Genomic DNA, 23,401 nt, shown 5'->3' with positions numbered 1-23,401 from the left:
TAATGCCATTGAATTGAATTTATTATCACGTGTACCGAGGCACAGTGAAAAGCTTTGTCTTGCAAGCAAAACAGGCAGATCGCATAGTTCGTGACTCCCTGCCATGCCAGGGAATCTGTAGGATAGGGAGTGTGAAAGCAAATTTAAAAAATGTTTGTCCTATGACATCTGTCCTAAGTTACAATAGTAGTTAAAGGTAAAACTCCACTCAACATAGGAACTAGTGAATGCATTTATTTTGATTCACAAATAATCTACACAGTTTAGGACAAGATATTAGCTTTTCCCCACAGTCACTTTGATCAGCTTCCTGTTAAATAGTAAAGTGCAACTGATTTAATACTTGTGCAATGAAGCCACCGCAATGTAGATTGGGCATGATGTTACTTTCATGACTCCTGTGGCCTTTCCCAACATCCAGTGGAAGCTCTTAACAGGTAGATTGGATACATTCCAATGTGATGAGCTGTGTTAAAATGTATTTAAGGATTTTTCATCAGCAGGGCTGTCTCCAAAAGTTGAAGTAATTTTGGTTTTAGACTGATGTAGGTTATCAAATAGTTTCAATGCAAGTGCTACAATGGAAATTTTCTCATGTGCAATGACATATGGTTGGAGCCAAACTGTTCTCTAAAATCTTCAATGTTTCCAGGAATGTTTGCATTGAAATAGATTTTCCTCATTGTACACAATCTGGTAATATACAGCAAACAACCTTCACTGCACATGGCCAATTTGCAAATAATCTGTTGGTACAAAAAAATTGCAAAGGAAACATTTTGGCTATACATAAAATGCAAATTTGATAATTCTATATTGATTTTGCTCCTATATTAAACAATTCATTTAGACAATAGATTGGATTTTTCCTAACATGCTCTTCATTCCAATTCAACATGACTTATGCACCAGGGATACTCCAATGTCACACTTTAAACTTTTAAGCAGAGAATTGTTATGCAAATTAATTGTATTACCAGACAACTGTAACAGCCATTCATATTTCAATTTTTCTCTTCTATTCAATAAGATTAAACTTCACTGGTCTGCTATAACTGTACAAGTGTTCTACAGATATTACTAAGCTTCAGTTATTGTTAATTTGAACTTGAATTATATACACTGTTTCATCATTTTGCTAAACTCTAAACATTACTGATTCTGGATAATAATTAATAGCCCCTCAAGGAATGCAGTAGACTATAGCATCTGAGTAGTGAAACATACATAAACAAATTGGAGAAAGTCAGCAGATCTGGCAAAATCTGTGAGGAGAAAACACTTAACAGTCTGGCAACACATCAGAACTGATGAACCGAATTCTGAAGAAGAGTTATTGGACTTGAAGAAACTCAGCAGGCCTGGCAGCGTCTGCAGGGAGAAAGAGTTAACGTTTCAACAATTTGTTTTTGTTTCAGATCTCCAGCATCTGCAGTTGTTTTATTTTTGTAAAACATGCCGCTCATTCAAGGAAATGTGGGCCACTGTCACCTGATTATGTGGATAAACAACGCTAGAGACAACCCGGAAACAAACCGGCCAAACAAAAATATATGGTCATACCAAAGCTATACATTTCTCTTCTTTTAAATTGGATTATTAAAATATTAAATATTAGAACATATTTGCATAAAACAATAGCCAATAATAGTGATTTTATTTGGGGATTTTGCATTGCTGTTCAGTTTACAGCATCAGTACACTCTTGCCTAATTAATATTGGTGTTTCTGTTTCATTGAAAGAATATGAAATAATGTTATGAAGGAAATTCTACTGCTTAATTGCTAAGGTCTTTGGCTAGCCATATTAGCTAGATTTCTCAGCTCGAGCTGAATTGACAGAAACTTAACACAACTAAATGAAAACTTCAATGTTTCACAGGGACCAGACACCTAACACAGACAGCTTCGACAATCAAGCAAATTTCACGCATCCCATTCGTCCTCATCTTCAGTAGTTTGCTGTTGTGGAGGTGGGAGGGGTGGAATGGCATCAGACATTCTGGCAAAAGCTCCACCTGGTACAGGATCACTACCAGCAACTGCTCCACCACTGCCTCCTTCACCTTGTTGAGGACCTTTACCAGAAATACCTGTGAATCAGATGAACAACTTGTAATTCTAGTCAGATATACAGAATGATAACAGGCATCAGAAAATATAATAGCAAAGGAATGTGTGAATTAGGAACAGGAGTAGACCAAGACCATAACTGATCTGATTGTGGACTCAACTCTGCATATTGCTGCCTACCCAATATCCATTGATTCCCCAGTTAGCCAAGAATCTCTGCCTCACCAGTCTCTGGGAACACTTCCCAAGTTTCAAAGTTTTAGGGTCCACAAGCCTTGTAGGAAAAAGTTCACCTCATTGATCTTATTCATAAACAGTACCACCCAGTTCCAGTCTCTCCCATAAAAAGGGAGAACATCCTTTCATAATCTGCCCAGAAAATCCTCTCAGAATTAAGAGTCTCAATAATATTATCTCCCGTCTTTCTAAACTCCATTAGAAACAGGCCCAGCCTGATAAAATTTTCCTCCAACTTTGCATCCCCCGACACACAAGTTGGTTAATAAACCAGGAAATAGGTTGGTAAAAAAAAAATTTGGTCTGACAAGAACAGCCACTCTGGAAATCTGAGTATAATGAAGACTACTATACCTGATTAGGACAAAGTGAAAGTGAAAGTTACCTTAATCTTTCGTTCAAGAGGCACAAAGTTCAAGAAACAAAAAATATCAAGAAGTGCAATCTTTAGATAATGTAGACCATACAATAACTGCATGTGTCAGCACTGTATTTGTACCTTTTCTCCTCATTGCGAGCTTGTTGAAGAGATCAGACATCAGATCCCCACCACCTTTCATTGTTCCACCTGGAACACAATACAGGTCAAGATCAATAAGGCTTCTACTTCTTCCACTGTTTAGTCACATCAAGAGAGAGAATACATTACACATGTAAATTTCTATTTATCCTCCAATTAACAAACTGACAGTATAAGCAAAGAAAATTTAAAAAACACAAAAAAGTCAACTAATTCTGCTATTTTGATTTGAAACAACTGAGAATTTACAATCATTGCCATTTGTGGTAATAGGAAGCTCCAAACGTGCGATAAGAATACAAAAACATGGAAATACATAGAGTAAATAAGTCAGTATGGATAAATGTTTCAGGTCAATGACTTTCATCATAATTGCACACACATCTGGCAAGATATTTTACCTGCGCTTGGATAAAACCATTTCTCAAACTGAAATATAAACTTATCATAGAATGAGTGCAGTGAAGGTTCACCAGACTGAATCCTGGAATGTGAGGATTACTTACAAGGAGAGATTGGGTTGAGTGGACTGCTCTTTGTCGTGTTAAAATGAATGATAAGAGATCCAATGAAGAGTATAAATTCTGATACAACTGCACCGACTGGATGGGGGAGTGGTGGGGATGATAATGGAGGAGTGGGGTTCTAGAAGGAGGGGAAGAGAGTGGGAGTATGGTGTTGAGATTCAGGATCAACCACAATCACAACAGTGCAGAAGCTTGATGGACCAAATGGCTTACTTTTTTTTCTATTGACAGTGTGGATTTTCATCAACTTAGTGTTCTTGAATCTCAAGGGTTAAAAGCTGCCTCTTTCGCAGGTAGATAATTCAGGTAAAGATTACACAAAGGATTTCATTGTAACCCAGTATCTGGGAAAGTGAAAAATCAATATCACCACTCAACCCCTTCAATAACTTCATAACAGCATTTAAATGTAAAACAGTTTTATATACCTTCTGAAACAAAGAAGGGACATTAAATAGAGAATACCTTGTTCCTGTTCTTTCTGTTTCTTCTTTTCCATTTTAATGGTCTTCGCATTCCGCAGTTTAGCTTTCCCGATTCCTCCAGCCCGACGGATTGATTCCAGCAGACTGGCTCTTCCATTTGAGGGTTTCACAACTTCTTGTGGTGCTCCATGAACACAGCCACCTTCTGAGGGACAATTTGTGAAAGTAGATGTCAATTAAAGTTTTTCACAATTAGAGTTCCATTCATTTCAAAGAGAAATTTTATGAGTATAATTGAACTTTGCAGAGAACAAAAACACAGTCTTCCATGGAAGGAAACACGGCAGACACAATCACAGAATGGTTACAGAACAGGATGAAACCTTTTGATTCATCTTGTCTTTGTGTCTCTGCAAGAGCCATGAACCTGTTGGTACAATCCTCCCTTTGTCCTGTACGTCTGCAAATGTTTCCTCTTCAAATAAGTAACCATAAAAACCATGTTAGTCTTACATCCTGGTTGCAGTTGTATTTTGCTACCCATGTCTCAATGGTATCACAAAGCATTTCACATCCAATCAATAACTATTTTTTGAAATCACCCATATAGCTAATGATTTCATAATCAACACATTCTAGGACTATGGCAGCAGAAGCTATTATGCAACAATAGACAAGTTCAAATCCCACAACAGCAGTTGGGATTTTTAAATGCAATGACAAATAAAATCTGAGATTAAATAAATAAAAGTAATGTTGCCCACTAAACCAGATTGTCATAAAAGGTCTATGCAATTCACCATTGTCCTTTAGGAAGGTAATTTTGGTTTGTATGTGACTCCAGATCCACAGAAATGTTGCCGATTTTTAAAATGCCCTCTGAAAAAGGTGGAGCAAGCCATTCGGTTGCTTTCCAGAAGGCGGGAATGCCACACCCTTGGAAAGGGAAATTAGTCATGACCAGATTTTTAATTTTCTGTCTATTTCCTGTTTTTCCTGCCTTTACCTCACACCTCTCAATTCCCTTACTGATTAAAAATCCAACTCAGTCTTGAATATTCTCCATCACCTAGCCTCGACAGCCTTCTGCAGTAAGGAATTCCACAGATTCCATTATCCTCAAAAGAATTCCTCATTTGTCTTAAATACATAACCTGCTTACTCTGAGGTTATGTCCTTTGACCTTATAATCTCCCAGATGGGGAAACATTTCCACATTTACCCCTTTCAAACCACTTAAGGCTTTTATGTGTTTCAATGAGGTCATTCTCATTCTTTTCACACCAATGAGTACATGTCCAACCTATACAACAATGCCTCATCAGAAAATCCCTCCATACCTGGAATCAACCTAGTGAACATTCTTTGAACTACCTCCAATGCCAGTATACCTTTTTCCTTTGATATAAGGACTATAACTATTAAGTTTTCTAGGCATGGTTTTATCAGTGCTGTGTAAAGTTTTAGCAAGATTTGTTTTTATGCTCCATTTCTTTTGAAGTAAATGCCAACAATCCATGTGCCTTCCCATTACCTACTGAACTAGGACGATAGCTTTTCGTGATTCATGCACTAAGATCTTCAACTTCCTGTGTTGTCACTTCCTGCAGTTTCTCTCTACTTACTTAAATAATATTTAGTTGTTATTCTTCCTGCCAAAGTGCATGACCTAATATTTTCCCATATTAGAATTCCATTTGCCAAGTTTTTGCCCACTTAATCTGAACCTTAAACGGAATTCCTATATCAGGGAAGAATCATTTTAATAAAAGCCAGACATTCCATCTAAAAAGTTTTGTTAAAAATACAACTTGTGGAAGTGGTTGGGCAATACCTTAGAAAAGCAATTTTGTCAGAAATGTTACTGCCCCTTTACATTCGTGAGATTAAGGGCATTTTAAAAAGAGGTCACAGCAGCTCAGAATATATTTAGAGTTGTACATGTGACCACAAACCCCTCATCCTACCCCAGCAACGACCTGCAGTCCCGGGACAATCCTGCTGATGGTAGAAGAGATCTATAGGAAAATACCACTAGCTGTGCACTAGTGCAGTTGATGTTTAATTATTCCAAGCGTTCCTTGTCATGAGAGACTAATGAATCAAATTTATGCAAAAGCAAAAACGTGCAAATGCTGGATACCTGACAAAAACAAAAAAAGTTGAAATATTCAACAGGTCAGAAATCATTTGCACAGATAAACTGTTCTGATGATACGTAATCATGGACTAGAAACTTATAGTTTCTGTGCACAAAGTTAAGAGTCCATTGTGACTAACACAAAATTCAGAACATATGATGGAGGAGATACATTAATGAACAAACAAACCTGGTGGTTGACTATTAGCAACATCAGTTTGCAGAGATGGTGGAGGTGGAGGTGGTGGTGGTGGTGGGGGTGGAGGAGGAGGAGCACTAACTGGTGTCAGCAGTTCTGGAGTACTAAGTCCAACAGGCGGCAGTGGTAAATTTGTATTCTGTTGATCTGAAAAACACATGAACAGCAAAGTTAAGACTTTGTGGAATTTCCAGAATAACTACTGAAATAAATGCTTGATGAAACGATGACTACTTGTCTGCAACTGACAAATTATTGTCCCAATGGAGATACATTATGACATAAAACTACTTCCAAATGTTTGGTGACTAAAGAGGTGACATTAATGTTGGCCAAACCCTTGTTTAATGTAGGCCTACATTAAACAAGTTACATTTGGTAACATCAAGCATACCTTCCCTGGCTCTCATCTTCCCTCTCCACAAAACCCCATGCTTTAAAGCGGTTTCATTGCATATTAAACCAGTGTAGCCCACATGTACAGAGCATGGCAGGAAAGGTGGAGGAGTTGGGGGAAGAGAACAGCAGGGTGCAGATGGTGGCGTGATGAGACAAGGGTGGAAACAGTTGCAAGAGAATGAGGAGGAGGGTGCAGAACTCAATGGCTACTTCTACAAACCGCCAAATAATTTGTACATTGTCTTACAGTACCTGGTCCATTTGCATAAGCAGGTTCTGTGTTGAAACTGGGCAGTTCAGGCATATTACTTCCTGGTGCAGAGGGTGCGATACCCGGACCCAGATCCGCACTATACATGAGGTCATCAGCAATGCCAGGTAGATCTGGTAGATAGGATGGGACATCAATCTCTGGCACCTGTCCCAGGTCTGGCACATAGAAATAATTTTCAGTTGTCTGAAAAACCAAAAGATGGCAATGTTCATATGACTATACAAAACAGCTCAAAATAAACAGCTATTGCAAATATCTTCTCTTTAGTTGAGTCAGCCTACAGTGAATTTGATAACAAAACGCACCACTTGATTCTCATTAGCTTTTATAGCAGATCATAACCGCACTAATTGCATTTTCTTTCAGATTGATTCAACCAATGTTTGACACGTCAAAACTCAACAAGGGAGGCAAACTGACTTGGCTCAAGTTCCAAAACGTATTAGTGATTGAACTTTAGTTTAACCCAATAACAAAGTGTCTGTGATTTCTCTTGAGAATGGATTGTATTTGGCCTCTCCAGAAATGCCCATTTTTCATTAATCAGTTAACTATCTATTTCCTTTTGAATGCTTTATTTGAATCTGCCTTCATCACACCCATGCACACACCAGTGCTTTCCAAAACTTAATCTAAATGCGATATTAAATGCACTTATAAATTATAGAAATCTGGCACCATCACACTTCAGTATTAGCATTTTATATATGCATTTTTTAAAAAAAAACGATGTCGTATCATTGATGGAACATGGCCTTCGCAGACTTCAGCTATGCCATTCTCTAAATTACCTGTCGTTCAAGTTGCTCCCTCTTGGTGATAGAAAGTGGTGCATCAAATGGTTTCTCATCTTTTTCAGTCTCCAGAGCAGGGTGAGTTTGTGTCACTGCTCCAGCTAATGGATCCAATAGAACATACTTCTTATAGCTGTGGGGAAAAGGTTAAACATTGTTCTTTGAAAATGTTAGATCTCCCTCTTTTCCTTTTTTTTAAAAATCCAGTCCTGAATATTTTTAGACATACAGGGTTGTTTGGGCTTGTTGCTCCTGCACTTCACCCTAAAAAGGGAACATGGGCCTGTCCCTGTCTCAGTATCTTTTTGAACACTTACTCTATCCTGATATTTCACAAATGCATCTGACAACAAGCTACACAAATTTAAAATCCAAGTGCTCATGGAATTAGAGATAATAAATTAACTCGGATAGATGATATGTTAACCAATCAGAAGCAAAGAATAGACATATAATCAAACATTTTCAAGTTGACAGGTTGTATGAGAAGAGCACCATAAGGATCATGTAATCATCCAACTAATATTAAGGATTTAGTTGAACAGAGAGAAATGTATCTAAGTTTGGTGATAACAGAAAGCCAAGTGGGAGTGCAATTAGAAAACAAAGACATTTTAAAGGATTGATCAAGCAAGTGGGCAAAAAGTTGGCAGATGGAGTAAAATATGAGATTATTCCCAAGAATTGAAAAACAATTCTTTTAAAAAGGACGTGAAACTTGTAAATGTTAATGTCACAGAGACTTGACTGTGCAAGGGACCCAGCAGGAACATAAAAGGTTAGCATGCCATTAAAGCAAACAATTAGAAAATGGTATATTGGCCTTCACTGAAAAGGTGACAGGTTCAGGAATAAATAAATGCTGCTACAATTGTATGGTTTTTGTGAGACCCAGCTAAAGTACTGAGTAAATTTCGGTGTCCACATTTCATGATATATTTGACGAGATACAAAATAGTAAAGGATCACTATATTGATTCGGAGGATGACAAGTTTGTCAGTTATGACAACAAGGTGAATAAACTAGGTCAATATTCTTTGGTGTTTCAAAAAAAAAGATTTTATTGAGGCATTCAATACTGTAAAGGAGCTGATATGAAGAGATTGATTTCACTAGGTAGGCAAGCTAAAATACAAGCATGATTTAACAGTTTGGGCTGTGACGATGCTGCTCCTTTAACAAGGTTATTTTGTCCTTTTATTCCCCCCCAAGAGACATCTAAAAGGCAGAGGTGCCAATATAACCGGAAGTGGCTACTTTAAACAATGGCAGGGGAGTGGCCAGTTCTCCCAGTTCAGGTTTTTTTTCTACTTTAGTTTGATTTACAGGCAGCCAGGAACTGCTGGTAGCAGTAAGTTGCTACTGTGAAAAAAAAGGGTCCACGCTTCAACAGATGTTTCTTGCCAGACTCCTCTCTGCAATCTCTCCTGTCTGTAAGAACCAGAGTTTGAATTTACCATTTGCCAAGGGGTGTGTTTTTGGGATGTTGTGGATATTGGAACAGCTCCTTCGTTAAGCTGTGATTTCAAGTTGGTTGGATTTCCAAATTGTAAGGTATTCTAAATTCTATTTTTTGTTACTGTTTCAACCATACTGTGTAAAGAAAATTGGTTTTGCTTCAAGGACCAATATTGTGGCAAGGAAATTTGCTAGAGTTGCTTGGCAGAATTTAAAGGTGGGGGAGTGGGACCCAGGGAGATAGTGAGGAAAGAGACCAGAAGCTTGTACAGTTGAGAAAAGAAACAAGTCAAACAGTCAGGGCAGGCAGGGACAAAGCAGAGAACAAGAAGGGACTGTTAAATTAAATAGTATTTATTTCAGTGCAAGAGGCTTAACAGGGACGGCAGATGAACTCAGGGCATGGTTAGGAACATGTGAGTGGGATTTCATAGCAATTACAGAAACGTGGCTCAGGGATGGACAAGACTGGCAGTTTAATGTACCAGGATACGAATGCTACAGGAAGGACAGAAAGGGAGGCAAGAGAGGACAGGGAGTGGCAGTTTTGATAAGGGATAGCATTACAGCTGTATCGAGGGAGGATATTCCTGGAAATATATCCAGGGAAGTTATTTGGGTGGAACTGAGAAATAAGAAAGGGATGATCACCTTACAGGGATTGTATTATAGGCCCCTAATAGTCAGAGGGAAATTGAGAAAAAAAATTTGTAAGGAGTTCTCCATTATCTAAAAGAATAATAGGGTGGTTATGGTAGGGGATTTTAACTTTCCAAACATAGAATGGGACTGCCGTAGTGTTAAGAGTTTAGACGGATCTGTTAGTGTGCACAAGAAAAATGCTCTCATTCAGTATGTGGATGTACCTACTAGAGAAGGTGCAAAACTTGACCTACTCTTGGGAAATAAGGCAGGGCAGGTTACTGAGGTGTCAGTGGGGGAGCACTTTGGGGCCAACGACCATAATTCTATTAGTTTTAAAATACTAATGGAAAAGGATAGACCAGATTTAACGGTTGAAGTTCTAAATTGGAGAAAGGCTAATTTTGACAGTATTAGGCAGGAACTTTCAAAAGCTGATCGGGGTCAGATGTCCACAGGTAAAGGGGGCTGGAAAATGGGAAGGCTTCAGAAGTGAGATAACAAGAGTCTAGTGACAGTATATTCCTGTCAGGGTGAAAGGAAAGGCTGGTAAGTATAAAGAATTTTGGATGTCTAGAGAAATTGAGGGTTTGATTAAGAAAAAGGGAGAATTTTTCAGATATAGACAGGATAGATTGTGTGAATCTTTAGAAGAGTAAAAGAAGTGGGTGTATACTTAAGAGGGAAATCAGGCAGCCAAAAAGGGGACTTAAGATAGCTTTGGCAAATAGAATTAAGGAGAATCCAAAGGGTTTTTACAAATATATTAAGGACAAAAGGGTAACTAGGAAGAGAACAGGGCCCCTCAAAGATCAGCAAGGTGGCCTTTGTGTGGAGTTGCAGGAGATGGGGGAAATACTAGGCGAGTATTTTGCATCTGTGTTTATTGTGGAAAAGGACATGGGAGATCTAGAATGTAGAGAAACAGATGGTGACATCTTGAAAAATGTCCATATTACAGAGGAGGAAGTGCTGGACGTCTTGAAATGCATAAAAGTGGATAATTCCCCAGGACCTGATCAGGTGTATCCTAGACTTCGGTGGGAAGCTAGAGAAGTGATTGCTGGACCCCTTCCTGAGATATTTGCACAGGTGAGGTGCCGGAAGCCTGGAGGTTGGCGCCAATATTTAAGATAGATCTAGGAAACTATAGACTAGTGAGCCTTATGTCGGTGGTGGGCAAGTTGCTGGAGAGAATCCTGGCGACAGATTGCCCATGTATTTAGAAAGGCAAGGACTGATTCGGGATAATCAGCATGGCATTGTGCATGGGAAACCAAGTCTCTCAAAGTTTTTTTGAAGTAACAAAGAGGATTGAGGAGGGTAGAGCGGTGGTCGTGATCTATATAGAGGAGAAATTGAGGACTGCAGATGCTGGAGATCAGAGCTGAAAATGTGTTGCTGGAAAAGTGCAGCAGGTCAGGCAGCATCCAAAGAGCAGGAGAATCAATGTTTCGGGCATGAGCCCTTCTTCAGGAATGAGGAAAGTGACCCGAAGAAGGGCTCATGCCCGAAAGGTCGATTCTCCTGCTCTTTGGATGTGATCTATATGGACTCCAGTAAGGTGTTCGACCAGGATCCCCCATAGGAGACTGGTTAACAAGGTTAAACCTTCTGGAATATAGGGAGAATTAGCCATTTGAATACTCAAAAGATAGAAGACAGAGGGGGTTAAGGAGGGTTGTTTTTCAGACTGGAGGCGTGTGACCGGAGTGCCACAAGAATCGGTGCTGGGTCCTCTATTTTTCGTCATTTATATAAATGATTTGGATGTGAGCATAAGAGGTATAGTTAGTTAGTTAGTTTGCAGATGACACCAAAATTGGAGGCGTAGTGGACAGCAAAGAAAGTTACCTCAGATTAGTGGGATCTTGATCAGATGGGGCAATGGGCTGAGAAGTGGCAGATGGAGTTTAATTTAGATAAATGCAAGGTGCTGCATTTTGGGAAAGCAAATCTTAGCAGGATTTGCTAATGGCAAGGCTCTAAAGAGGGTTTCTGAACAGAGAGACTTTGGAGTGCAGGTTCATAGCTCATTGAAAGTTGAGTCGCAGGTAGATAGGATAGTCAAGAAGGCATTCTATGTTTTCCTTTATTGGCCAAGGCATTGAGTACAGGAGTTGGAGGTCATCTTGCAGCTGCACAGGACATTGGTTAGGCCACTATTGGAATATTGCATGCAATTCAAGTCTCCTTCCTATTGGAAGGATGTTGTGAAACTTGAAAGGGTTCAGAAAAGATTTACAAGGATGTTGCCAGGGTTAGAGGATGAGAGCTACTGGGAGAGGTTGAATAGACTGTGACTGTTTACCCTGGAGCGTCGGAGGCAGAGGGGTGACTTTATAGAGATTTATAAAATCGTGAGGGGTATGGATAGGATAAATAGACAAAGTCCCTTCCCTGCAGTGGGGGAATCCAGAACTAGAGGGCATAGGTTTAGGTTAGGAGGAGAAAGAAAGGGGCAACTTTTTCACGCCCAGTAACTGCACAGAATTACCTACCAGAGGAAGTGGTGGAGGCTAGTACAACTGCAACATTTAAAAGGCATATGGATGGGTATATGAAAAGAATGGGTTTGGAGGGATACGGGGCAGGTGCTGGCAGATGGGACTAGATTGGGTTGGGATATCTGGTCAGCATGGACGAGTTGGACTGAAAGGCCTGTTTCCGTGCTGTACATCTCTATGATTCTAAGCAGAGTGGTTTGCCCACTCCTGGAATGTCTACTTTACATCTGCCTTTAAAATAAGAAAAATGTTATGTCTGGGCTACTTCGTTAAAGTGTTTTGAAAATGACCTCATCTAAAACACGACCGAATAAAGAAGAGATCTTTTTCACTTAAAGGGTTGCAAGTCTTTGAAATTCAGTACCTGACCATTATGGATGTTGTCATCATTGTAAGTAATCTAATCTAATATTCAGATTAGATTACTTACAGTGTGGAAACAGGCCCTTCGGCCCAAGTCCACACCGACCCGCCGAAGCGCAACCCACCCATACCCCTACATTTACTACGGGCAATTTAGCATGGCCAATTCACCTGACCTACACATCTTTGGACTGTGGGGGGACTGTGGGAGGAAACCAGAGCACCCGGAGGAAATCCACGCAGAGAATGTGCAAACTCCACACAGTCAGTCAGTCAGTCACCTGAGGTGGGAATTGAACCCGGGTCTCTGGCACTGAGAGGCAGCAGTGCTAACCACTGTGCCACCGTGCCGCCCACCATAAATTTAATCTATTAGGGAATCAAGGAATATGGGGAGTAAGCAGGAAAATTAATTTGAAGACCAAGATTAGCTTTGAATATTCTACAGTATGGGAGGCACAACAGACCACATTTTCCTCCTTTTTAAAATGTCATGATCCCCTAATATCTAACTTGCTAACAGTATTTTCATATTTTTCCAGTTAGTTAACTCAGAAGTTCATATCATGAAAACCATGTTTCCAACTGCCTTCTCAATCAAATTTACAGGATAAATATTTCATTCTTTCATGATGCTGTGTGGTAGTGTAAAAGTAGTTTTGGAGTCCTTTTCAATTAAAATTTACTTACCTCATTTAAAGCATACATGTTTGAGATATTTCTCCTTGGATTAAAAAGTGATATTACATATAAACCTATGATATTTATAATTCACGTACAGAATCTGAAAACACCAAGAACATCTTTTTCCAGACAAACTGCAAGATGTAATTCTACAAATGTTGGTATGAGGTTACAGTTCATTATCTTCTGTAAACGTCATCTTGCATTCACTTCATAAACAGACCACACTGGCAAATGGTACGTCTATATATAACTTCGACATAAACAAGAAAAATATACAAAATTCATTCCTCTTAATGATACTTACGGGTTTTCAGTGGTGTTGAAAAGTAGTAGAGAACTGATAGAGGTGATATTTCGGGGAAGGCTTCCCAATCCTTCTGTCTCATTCTCCTCACGTGACTTGGTGTTCAGACATACAGGATAATGCTTTGCCTTTTCCTGGAGGAAAAGAAAAATCTCAACTGGTTCAGTTTGAAAATCTCAGCCAGGAAATGTTTGTCATAGAAATGTCTTTAACTCCAGATGTATATTTTACAAGAAATGTATCCCGAATGCAAAGAAGGAATCACATGAACAATCTGCCCAGTATCCATGGTTAATCCTGCCAATGAATTTCAGCAGAGTGACAGAGGACATATACCAGACCATCAGTCCACATGTTCTTTCAAAATGAAGGAGGTTCGCTAGACAGTGATCAGGAACAGAATCTAGCCAGATTTCTCCTCCCTGACTCTAACACATTAAAGCTTCACTGAAATCCCAGCTAAGATTAGATATTGGATATCATAAGACTGTAATAATAGCACTGAAACAAACATCTGAAAATACAGTTAGTGATTCATCAGGGACCATGTCAATAATCAAAAATAAAATAATTAGGTGTTGAGAGAAAGGGGGTTGGGGGGGGGGGGGCAAAGAAATGTAGAAGAGGAAATATATAAGCAAATAGATATATTCAATTAGAAGTATTATTTATACGATGGAAATAACATAGGCACGCAGAGACCAAGTTAAAATATAAAGACTTGGATGGAGCAGAAATGAAGAATGTGTTCTGCAGATTACTTTTCTACACAAGGTAAAGAATGTGTGGATCACCTGCTACCTTTTCTATTCAACAAGATGTATAGAATACTTATGTTTTCAGAACAATTTTCAGTTTAAATATAAAGCAGAAGCAATACAAACAGGCTGTGCATTGCTGCAAAATGTGGTCTCCAGGGAAAGGGATGGAAAGTCCAACGCAAACACTATTTTCAAAGAAGGTGAAGGACAAAACTCGGAGCTGATTGAACAATGTATCATGAATAGGCAAGAAAACTAATTGAACAATGCACCTTGCATTGTAAATAAATACCCTACTGCACAAATAGATTGATATTTGTAGTGGGCTAACCCAAAATGCATTTCAGTATTTTTTCTTAGCCATTTCTATTTGAACAGCTTTTGATATTTATACAGCTTGCAACAGGATCAAAAATCATGGCAAAAACAAAACTGAAGGAGAAAATCAGCTGCTTATAATGTGTTTAATTCAATGTCACAATTCACAAGGAAAATCCTGTGGGCTGATGGCAAGGCTATGATGGTCGCATACCTGCACTGCCTTTTCATCCAGTGGTTTCAGTTTGCTGTGAATCTTATAGCGTGGGCGTTTCTGTAAAGCAGCATCATCGACCCCACTGAAAATGGAAACATAATCCTGAAGTTTGTCAGGCGCAGGGTATTTTGCACTGGAAAAAACCTGCACAGAAAGAGAATCACGGAATCAAATAACAGGTCAATCATACATTGCATGTAAATGAGTTTCCTAAATTCATTCTTGAATGATTTCTCTTACTTTTAGCAGATACCCCTGAGCCCTAGATTCTCCAAATCAACAGAAATAGCTTCCATTTAATAATGCTTGAAGGATATCAGCTTTGAAGGATTGTGAAAAAAGAAATATATTTCCAGTTTTATGGATTTATCTGGATCGGTTTCTTTGACCTCTTTTAAAGTTCACTGCGGAATTAGAATTTTTTAATATAAAAAAGACAAGGCTTGACTCCACGAAGTCTGTTTGAAAAGTCTCACAGAAAATGCTGGAGAAACTCAGCCACATGTGTGTCATGATAATTAATTACCAAATCAGAAGATTTGGGATAGAAATCACAGCATTGAAGTAGTAAAGGTCATTAGAGCAGTGAAATGTTCACGCCATCCAAGTTGAGGAATCAAAATCATCTTCATATTTCAAACGAGAGTGAGAGAAAGAGAGAGACTGGAAGAAGTCGGATAAGCAGGAACATGAAAAATTGCAACAGAAGTATAATTGTTTTGGATTTGTGTCTCCAGCAATGGATGTATTGGGAATTAGGGTGAAACATTGTTTTAATGCTTGTGACAAGATCTTTCTACATATATGCATATAACTTACTTTAAAAAAAAACTTATTTTTGTTAAAGAATACTTGCTGCTTCATTTGAATATGTTTAAACAAGACAACAAAAGAAAAGAAAATCTCAGGCCAGGTTTAATTTTGGGATCTGACTCATCCAGTGGTACCATGAGCTGGAAATATCTGGGACCTCATCCTTAACTAAAAGATTCTAGTAATTTTGGAAGATCTTCATGAGGATATCAATTTTTTTTCCCCCATCTGCTAACTTTAAAACTCTGGGAAGCAAGTATTCAGGCCTGAGGAATTTTTTACTCCTCAGTGCAATCTTTTTCTTAATTACTCTTAATTTGCTTGTTATTTGGCAAAGTCCATTCTTGATCCAATGCTAAAGAATCCAAAGAAAGCACTATATTTCTCAACTGCAAACATTTATGCAAAATAGTTACGTCAACTTACATTAAATTATAATGTTATTATCTCAGTTGTCTGTGTGTAATAGGTTCACTTTACTCTTAGTCACGTTTTTACAGATAAACTTTTAAAAAGGGGCCAATTCACAACTCCTAGTTTTAAATGGTTTTCTACTTTTACCAATGCAATCTCCGCTGCCTATCTACTTCTTCTATTGACACAGATGCAAGTCTATGATTATGAAGGATATTCCTTCCCCGTTGTTGCATTCCCTTTCATTTTTATATTTGTTACAACTAGAATAGTCAACGTCCAATTTTGACCATTTGAGATTCAGCATTCAGCAATGACTGCTATGTTCTACCCATAAAATTATATGTGCATGTGCAATTGATTCAATTTGATGCTTCTATTCATGTGATTTCATTTTAATTTAAGGCAGTAACCCAAATCTGTCCATTTGTTCTCAATATTTTCTCATGTACCCTACTCCTGTTTGCAGATTTAATCACTTCACAACATTCAGATTTCAGGCTCACCACACAATCTCAAGCTATTACTCTACTCTCCGTTATGGTTTACACGTGGTCACTGTTTTCATCCTTTCTGCTAGGACACTGATCCAAGCCTGCTTCAGTTGGCACTTGTCTGATGGGAACAGTTCTTTCCTGTTCCAATACTGGTGCCAGTGTCCCATATAATGAGAGACTATTTTGACATACCACTCTCAAATGCATGTTCCTTAATCTATTTAAACACCGTTTTAAATCGGGCTCAAGTAATGATTATAAACCAACCTAGAGGTGCTAATTGCCACACTCTGAACAGAACCTCTTACCTGCTCTTTCCTATGTTTTGATCCCAATAAATACAACAAATGTACCTTCCTGCTCCAATATCCTTTGATGTTACTTTAATATGTTGGTCACCCGAGACAAGGTAAACACAATAAGCTTCTCACTTCTCTTTAGGAGGTGGCTATCATTTTCCTCAAATGTTAAATCTACAACTACCATATTACATTTCCCCACTTCCTTCATTTGGGCAGCCTCCTGCTCCAAGTTCCCAGGGTCAGGATTCTACTATTCCTATTTTTAGCCTACCTTCAGTTAGTAAGCACGTGAATTCTGTCCCACTGTTCTCTTTCTAACCTGTGTTCTCCATAAGCTGCATGCTAGCAGTCACTTTAACACAGTTGCGACTAAGTGTGGACTAAATGATCCAAATATGTCTCACATTCCTTAATGTGAAGTGTATCCAACCTCCTTTCCAGCTGAAGTGCTTTCCTTGGAGAATCACATTGTCCAAACCTTCACATAAATGCAGTCTAGACATAATCTGCTCTTTATATCTGAGACCATAAGTATTTATATGTTGCAAAGGCATTTTGGAAAAGTAAATCAGGGCAGAACTTATACACAAAATGGTAAGGTCTTGGGGAGTGTTGCTGAACAAAGAGACCTTGGAGTGAAGGCTCATAGTTTCTTGAAAGTGGAGTCACAGGTACATAGGATAGTGAAGGTGTTTGGTATACTTGCCTTTATTGGTCAGTGCATCGATTAGGAGTTGGGAGGTCCTGTTGCAGCTATATAGGACATTGAGTTCACTTTTGGAACACTGTGTGCAATTCTGGTCTCCTTGCGAATAGGAAGGATGTTAAGAAATTTGAAAGGGTTCAAAAAGTGATTTACAAGGACGTTGCTGGGGTTGGAGGATTTCAGCTATAGAGAATCCAAAACTAGAGGGCATAATTTTAAGGAGAGATAAGAAAGGATTTAAAGGGACCGAAGGGGCAATTTCTTCACACAATGAGCAGTGCGTGTATGGAATGAGTTGCCAGAGGAAGTGGTGGAGTCTGATACAATTACAACATTTCCAAGGCATCTGGGTAGGAAGGGTTTAGAAGGATAAATGCCAAACGCTTGCAAATGAGACTAGATTTATTTAGGATATCTGGTCGGCATGGACAAGTTGGACCAAAGGATTGTTTCTGCGCTGTATATCTCTGACTATATGTAAAATTCAGATCGTTTTTAAGCTTAAAACTGATCATTTAGCTTGCATCAAAAAGTCAAATGTTAATGGCTAAATATATTTCCAAGTCAGGATGGCGAATGTTTTGGAGGAGAATTTGCAGGGGCTACAGTTCTCATATTTCTGCTGCCCTTGTCCTTCTAGACGAAGGTGGTTGTGGGTTTGGAACATGCTTTCTAAGGATCTTTGGTGAATTTTGGCAGTTCATCTTGTTGATAGCACACACTGCTGCTACTGAGCGTTAGTGATGGAGAGAGTGTATGCTTGTGGACGTGGTGCCAAGGCTGCTTTGTCCTGGACGGAGTCGAGCTTCTTTAGTGTAATTAAATCTGCACCCATCAGGCAAGTGGGGAGTATTCAATCACACTCCTGAGTTGTGCCCTGTAGATGGTGGACAGGCTTTGAGGAGTCAGGAGGTGAGTGACTCGCTTCAGGATCCCCAACTTTCAGCCTTTAATGTTCATTCAGCTGCCCTGATGCTATTTGCCACATCACCTCTGCACAGCACTGCATTCATATGTTTTTCATTCTCTGATTAACGTAAGCATTTCATTGAGTAATTTGCATGCAAGCAGAGCTGACGAATGATTTCAGAAGGACGTTGGATGGTCATTTGAGAGAAGCAAGCTTATTGAAGCAAGGGCATGGAAATGAGGGAAATAGAACTGATTAGTTTGGGATTATGGTTGGCAGGGACTGATTGGACCAAAGGGTCTGTTCCCTGCTGTACCACCGATTATAATACTAGCACTCTAGAGAGTCAATGTGATGGGCTGAATGGTCTATGTAGTGTGCTGACGACCCAGGGGTGGAGTTTAGTGGTTATGGGCAATCTCAGGCAGATCCATCTGCATTCCCAGTCTCTGAAAGCTGACCACCTATCCTTGTTGCTAGCAGTGTCCTTGGAATGTTGCGAGGGGAATTCCTGGCTCCTTGAGATCTCCCAATGATTACCTATTCCGTCAAGCCCTTTCAGAGTTTTAAAGTGATGTCAGGTCACCCCAAAGTCCTCCCTTTTCTAGAGAAAGGAGCCCCAGCTGGTTCAGTCTTCCTCAATCAGATTCAATATTGACGTACGCAAGGTCAAGTTCTAATGGAAACCATCCAGAAATGCGGGAGACGCTGGATCCAGCATAACCTTTGAAAATGTAGAAAAGTAGTTTAAGAATGACAGTATTTATGCTAAAGTGGATGGCTCAGTCACAGCAACAACGACTTGTGTTTATTATGCTGCAAAGGCGGGGTTTGATATGCTTGCCTTCATTGGTCAGTGCATTAAGTATAGAAGTTGGGACGTCACGTACAGGACACTGGTTAGGCTACTTTTAGAATACTGCATTCAATTCTGGTCTCCCTGTTATAGGATGAATGTTGTGAAACTTGAAAGGGTTCAGAAAAGATTTAAGAATATTGCTTGAGTTAGAGATTTTGAGCTATACAGAGATGAGTAGAAGATTGGGTCTGTTCTCCCTTGAGCGTTCAAGGCTGAGAGGTGACTTATAGAGCTTTATAAAATCATGAGGGGCATGGATAGGGTGAATAACCAAGGTCTTTTGCCCAAGGTAGGGGAATTCAAAACTAGAAGGCATAGGTTTAATGTAAGAAGGTCAAGATTTTAAAGGACAACTTTTTCACGCGGGGGTGGTGCATGTGTGGAATGAGCTGCCAGAGGAAGTGATAGAGGCTGGTACAATTACAACATTTAAAAGGCATCTGGCTGGGTATATGAATAGTAAAGGCTTAGAGGGATGTGGACCAAAAGCTGGCAAATGGGACTAGATTAATATGGAAGATCTGGTTGGCATGGACAAGTTGGCAAGTTGGACCAAAGAGTGTTTCTGTGCTGTATATCTCTATGACTCGATATGGATCTATGTGAATGTAACGTGCTTCACAAGATTGTCATAAGGCAACATATTTAACTGGATGGGTATATGAATAGAAAGGGTTTGGAGGGTTGCACCAAAGGGTCTGTTTCCGTGCTGTACATCTGTGACTCAATGACTCTAAATAATAAAGATTGTTAATGCCCCTGCAAACAAAAATTTAACATTAATCTGTAACAAGGGGCGATGCCATATTGGATTTGGTACTAGGGAATGAACCAGGCCAGATGTTAGACTTGGAGATAGATAAGCACTTTGGCGATAGTGACCATAATTCAGTTACATTTACAATAGCAATGGGCAGGGATAGGTATATACTGCAGGGAAAAAAGTATAGCTGGGGAAAGGCAATTATAATGTGATTAGGCAAGATTTAAGATGCATAGGATGGGGAAGGAAATTGCAGGGGATGGACAGACTTGAAACGTGGAGCTCATTCAAGCAACAGATACTGTGGGTCCTTGATAAGTAGATACTCATCAGGCAGGGAAGTAGTTGTCAAGAGAGAGCCATGGTTTCCTAAAGAAGTTGAAGCTCTTAACAAGAGGAGGAAGGAGGCTTATGTGAGGGTGAGGCATGAAGGCTCAGATAGGAGGCTGGAGAGTTATAAGTTAGCCAGAAAAGATCTAAAGAGAGGGCAAGAGCCAGGAAGGGACATGAGAAGTTGTTGGCGGATAGGATCAAGGAATACCCCAAGGCCTTCTATAGTATATCAGGAATAAAAGAATGACTAGTGTATGATTAACCTTTAATCTAAGATAGTAGAGGAAATTTGTGTGGGGAATCTGAGGACGTAGAGGTAGTGCCTAATCAATATTTTTGTTCAGTAATCACATTGGAAAATGTTAGTGAGAATAGGGAGACACAGGCTACAAGATTAGATGGGATGGAGGTTGACAAAGAGGAGGTTTTAGCAATTTTGGAAGATGTGAATACAGATAAGACACCGGGGCTGGATGGTATTTATCCTCAGATTATCTGGCAAGCCAGGGAGGAGACTGCAGAGCCTTTGGCTTCAATTTTTATGTCATCACTGTCAACAGTAGTGCCAGAAGACTGGAGGTAGCAAATGTCATTCCCTCATTTAAGAAGGGGAGACAGGACAACTCTAGCAATTATAAGCCAGTGAGCCTTACTTCGGTTTTGGTAAGGTGTTGGAAAATAAAACATACAACACCAGCTTATAATCCAACAGATTTAATTAGAAGCACTAGCTTTCAGAGCGCTGCTCCTTCATCAGGTGGGGTTGTGGAGTATAAAATCGTAGGACACAATTTAAGAGTATCTTACATTCTTATACTCCACAAGGATGAAGGAGCAGCACTCCAAAAGCTAGTGCTTCCAATAAACCTGTTGGACTATAATCTGGTGTTGTGTGATTTTTAACTTTGATCATTCCAGTCCAACACCAGCATCTCCAAATCTTGGAAAAGATTACAAGTGATAGGATTTATAATCATCTAGACAGGAATAATTTGATTAAGGATAGTCAACACGGTTTTGTTAAGGGTAGGTTGTGCCTCACTAACTTTATTGAGTTCGTTGAGAAGGTGCCAAAACAGGTGGATGAAGGTAAAGAGGTTGATGTGGTGTACATGGACTTCAGTAAGGCGTTTGATAAGGTTCCACATGGTAGGCTATTGTACAAATGAGAAGTTTCAGGATTGAAAGTGTTTTAGCAGTTTGGATCAGAAATTGGCTAGCTGAAAGAAGACAGAGGGTGGTGGGTGAAGGTAAACGTTCATCCTGAAACTCAGTTACCAGTGGTGTGTCGCAAGGATCTGTTTGGGGGCCACTGTTGTTTGTCATTTTTATAAAATGATCTGGATATAGGCATTGAAGAATGGATTAGTAAATTTGCAGATGACACTAAGGTAGGCAATGTTGTGGATAGTGCCAAAGGATGTTGTGGATTACAGAGGGACATAGATATGATACTGAGCTGGGCTGAGAAGTAGAAAATGGAGCTTAATGCAGAAAGGTGAGAGGTAGTTCACTTTGGAAGAAATAGCAAGAATGCAGGGTACTGGGCTAATAGTAAAGTTCTTGGCAGTGTAGATGAACAGAGAGATCTTGTTGAGCTGGTGCATAAATCCCTGAAAGTTGCCACCCAGGTTGATAGGGTTGTTAAGAAAGCAAATGGTGTGCTGGCGTTTTTTGATAGGGAGATTGAGTTTCAGAGCCATGAGGTCATGCTTCAGCTATACAAGACACTGGTAAGGCCGCATCTGGGGTATTGTGTGCAGTTCTGGCCACTGCATTATAAGAATGTGGAAGCTTTGGAAAGGGTTCGGGGAGATTTACTAGGATGTTGCCTGGTATGAAGGGAAGGTATTACAAGGAAAGGCTGAGGGAACTGAGGCTGATTTTGTTGGAGAGAAGAAGGTTAAGAGGTGACTTAATCAAGATGTATTTGATAATCAGAAGGTTAGATAGGGTGGACTGTGAGAGCCTTTTTTTCCTCAGATGCCGAAGGCTAATACGAGGGCACATGGCTAAGTTGAAGGGTGATATTAGGTCAGATATTAGGGGTAGTTTCTCCATTGCCTGCAATAGTAGTAAACTCGTTGATGTTAAGGGCATTTAAATGGGCATTGGACATACATATGAATAATAATGTAAGGGCATAGGTTAAATGGGCAGATTATTTTCACAGGTCGGCGCAACATAGAGGGTCGACAGCCCTGTACTGCGCTGTAATGTTATATGTTCTATGTAAGCTGTACCATTCCATAACATATGCTGACATTGTGTGATTGAGCTTTTCTCCTTTTGTTTGGTGCAGGCTGTTCACTCAAATTTTACAAGAGACAGAGACTCACGTTTTAGCAGTTGCTCTACTATCAAGGTTACAGAATCTACTTTGAACATTACAGGCAAAAGGAAGCATGTGCTATCACATTTACAGCAAAGACCAACTCTCACTTAATTCAAAAATTGCCATTCTCCCCCTCAATCATCAAAAGGTTAAATAGCTTTTTGGCTGAAAGCAAGGAAAAAGACCTGAGTCAACTGAAATTGAAGTGCAACTATTTGGCATTGACAAAGTCAGATCACTTAACTTCAAATCTTGGAAAAAAACAGGGCCAGTGTCACAAAGAAGGAACTCTGTTTTGAATTCACACACTATGCAGAAACGGTCCAGAACTGCACACACCAAAACAGTCCTGGAAAGTTAACTCTTACTTTAGTAGCTTTCTTGCTGCCTTTGATTTTCTTGATTTTAGCCTGTGCCAAGTTGATCCGGTCATTGATGGACTGCAAGCGAGTTTGATTGCTCGCTACGTTTTGGGAAACCCTGTAACAAGATATTACGCTGTTAAAATTTGTTTAAATGATGAAGCATTAATATAAAAATACTTTTGCCAAGAAGATGAAAGGTAGAGTCACCACTGTCTTACCAGACCATAAGGCTGCTATCTCATTAGACAGATAACCAGT

At 39.5% G+C, this 23,401-nt stretch overlaps 1 protein-coding gene across 2 annotated transcripts in view; it reads right to left on the bottom strand.

Moving 5' to 3' along the window:
* The window catches only part of wash1 (WAS protein family homolog 1), a 28,344-nt gene continuing 4,943 nt past the window's right edge, over positions 1 to 23,401 (bottom strand). For both annotated transcript variants that reach the window (XM_060839846.1, XM_060839847.1), the window contains exons 3-11: positions 23,147 to 23,258; positions 14,844 to 14,990; positions 13,551 to 13,684; positions 7,586 to 7,721; positions 6,773 to 6,977; positions 6,113 to 6,268; positions 3,823 to 3,987; positions 2,810 to 2,878; positions 1 to 2,093 (exon numbers count right to left, since the gene is read on the bottom strand). In XM_060839846.1, the coding sequence (XP_060695829.1) occupies positions 1,927 to 2,093; positions 2,810 to 2,878; positions 3,823 to 3,987; positions 6,113 to 6,268; positions 6,773 to 6,977; positions 7,586 to 7,721; positions 13,551 to 13,684; positions 14,844 to 14,990; positions 23,147 to 23,258 (1,291 nt within the window). In that variant the 3' untranslated portion in view covers positions 1 to 1,926. The remainder of the gene's footprint in view (positions 2,094 to 2,809; positions 2,879 to 3,822; positions 3,988 to 6,112; positions 6,269 to 6,772; positions 6,978 to 7,585; positions 7,722 to 13,550; positions 13,685 to 14,843; positions 14,991 to 23,146; positions 23,259 to 23,401) is intronic.

Source organism: Hemiscyllium ocellatum, chromosome 19 (genome assembly GCF_020745735.1).
Source record: "Hemiscyllium ocellatum isolate sHemOce1 chromosome 19, sHemOce1.pat.X.cur, whole genome shotgun sequence".
NCBI lineage: Eukaryota > Metazoa > Chordata > Chondrichthyes > Orectolobiformes > Hemiscylliidae > Hemiscyllium > Hemiscyllium ocellatum.
Note: the sequence above shows the minus strand (reverse complement) of the source record. Positions and strands in the feature narration are given on the sequence as shown.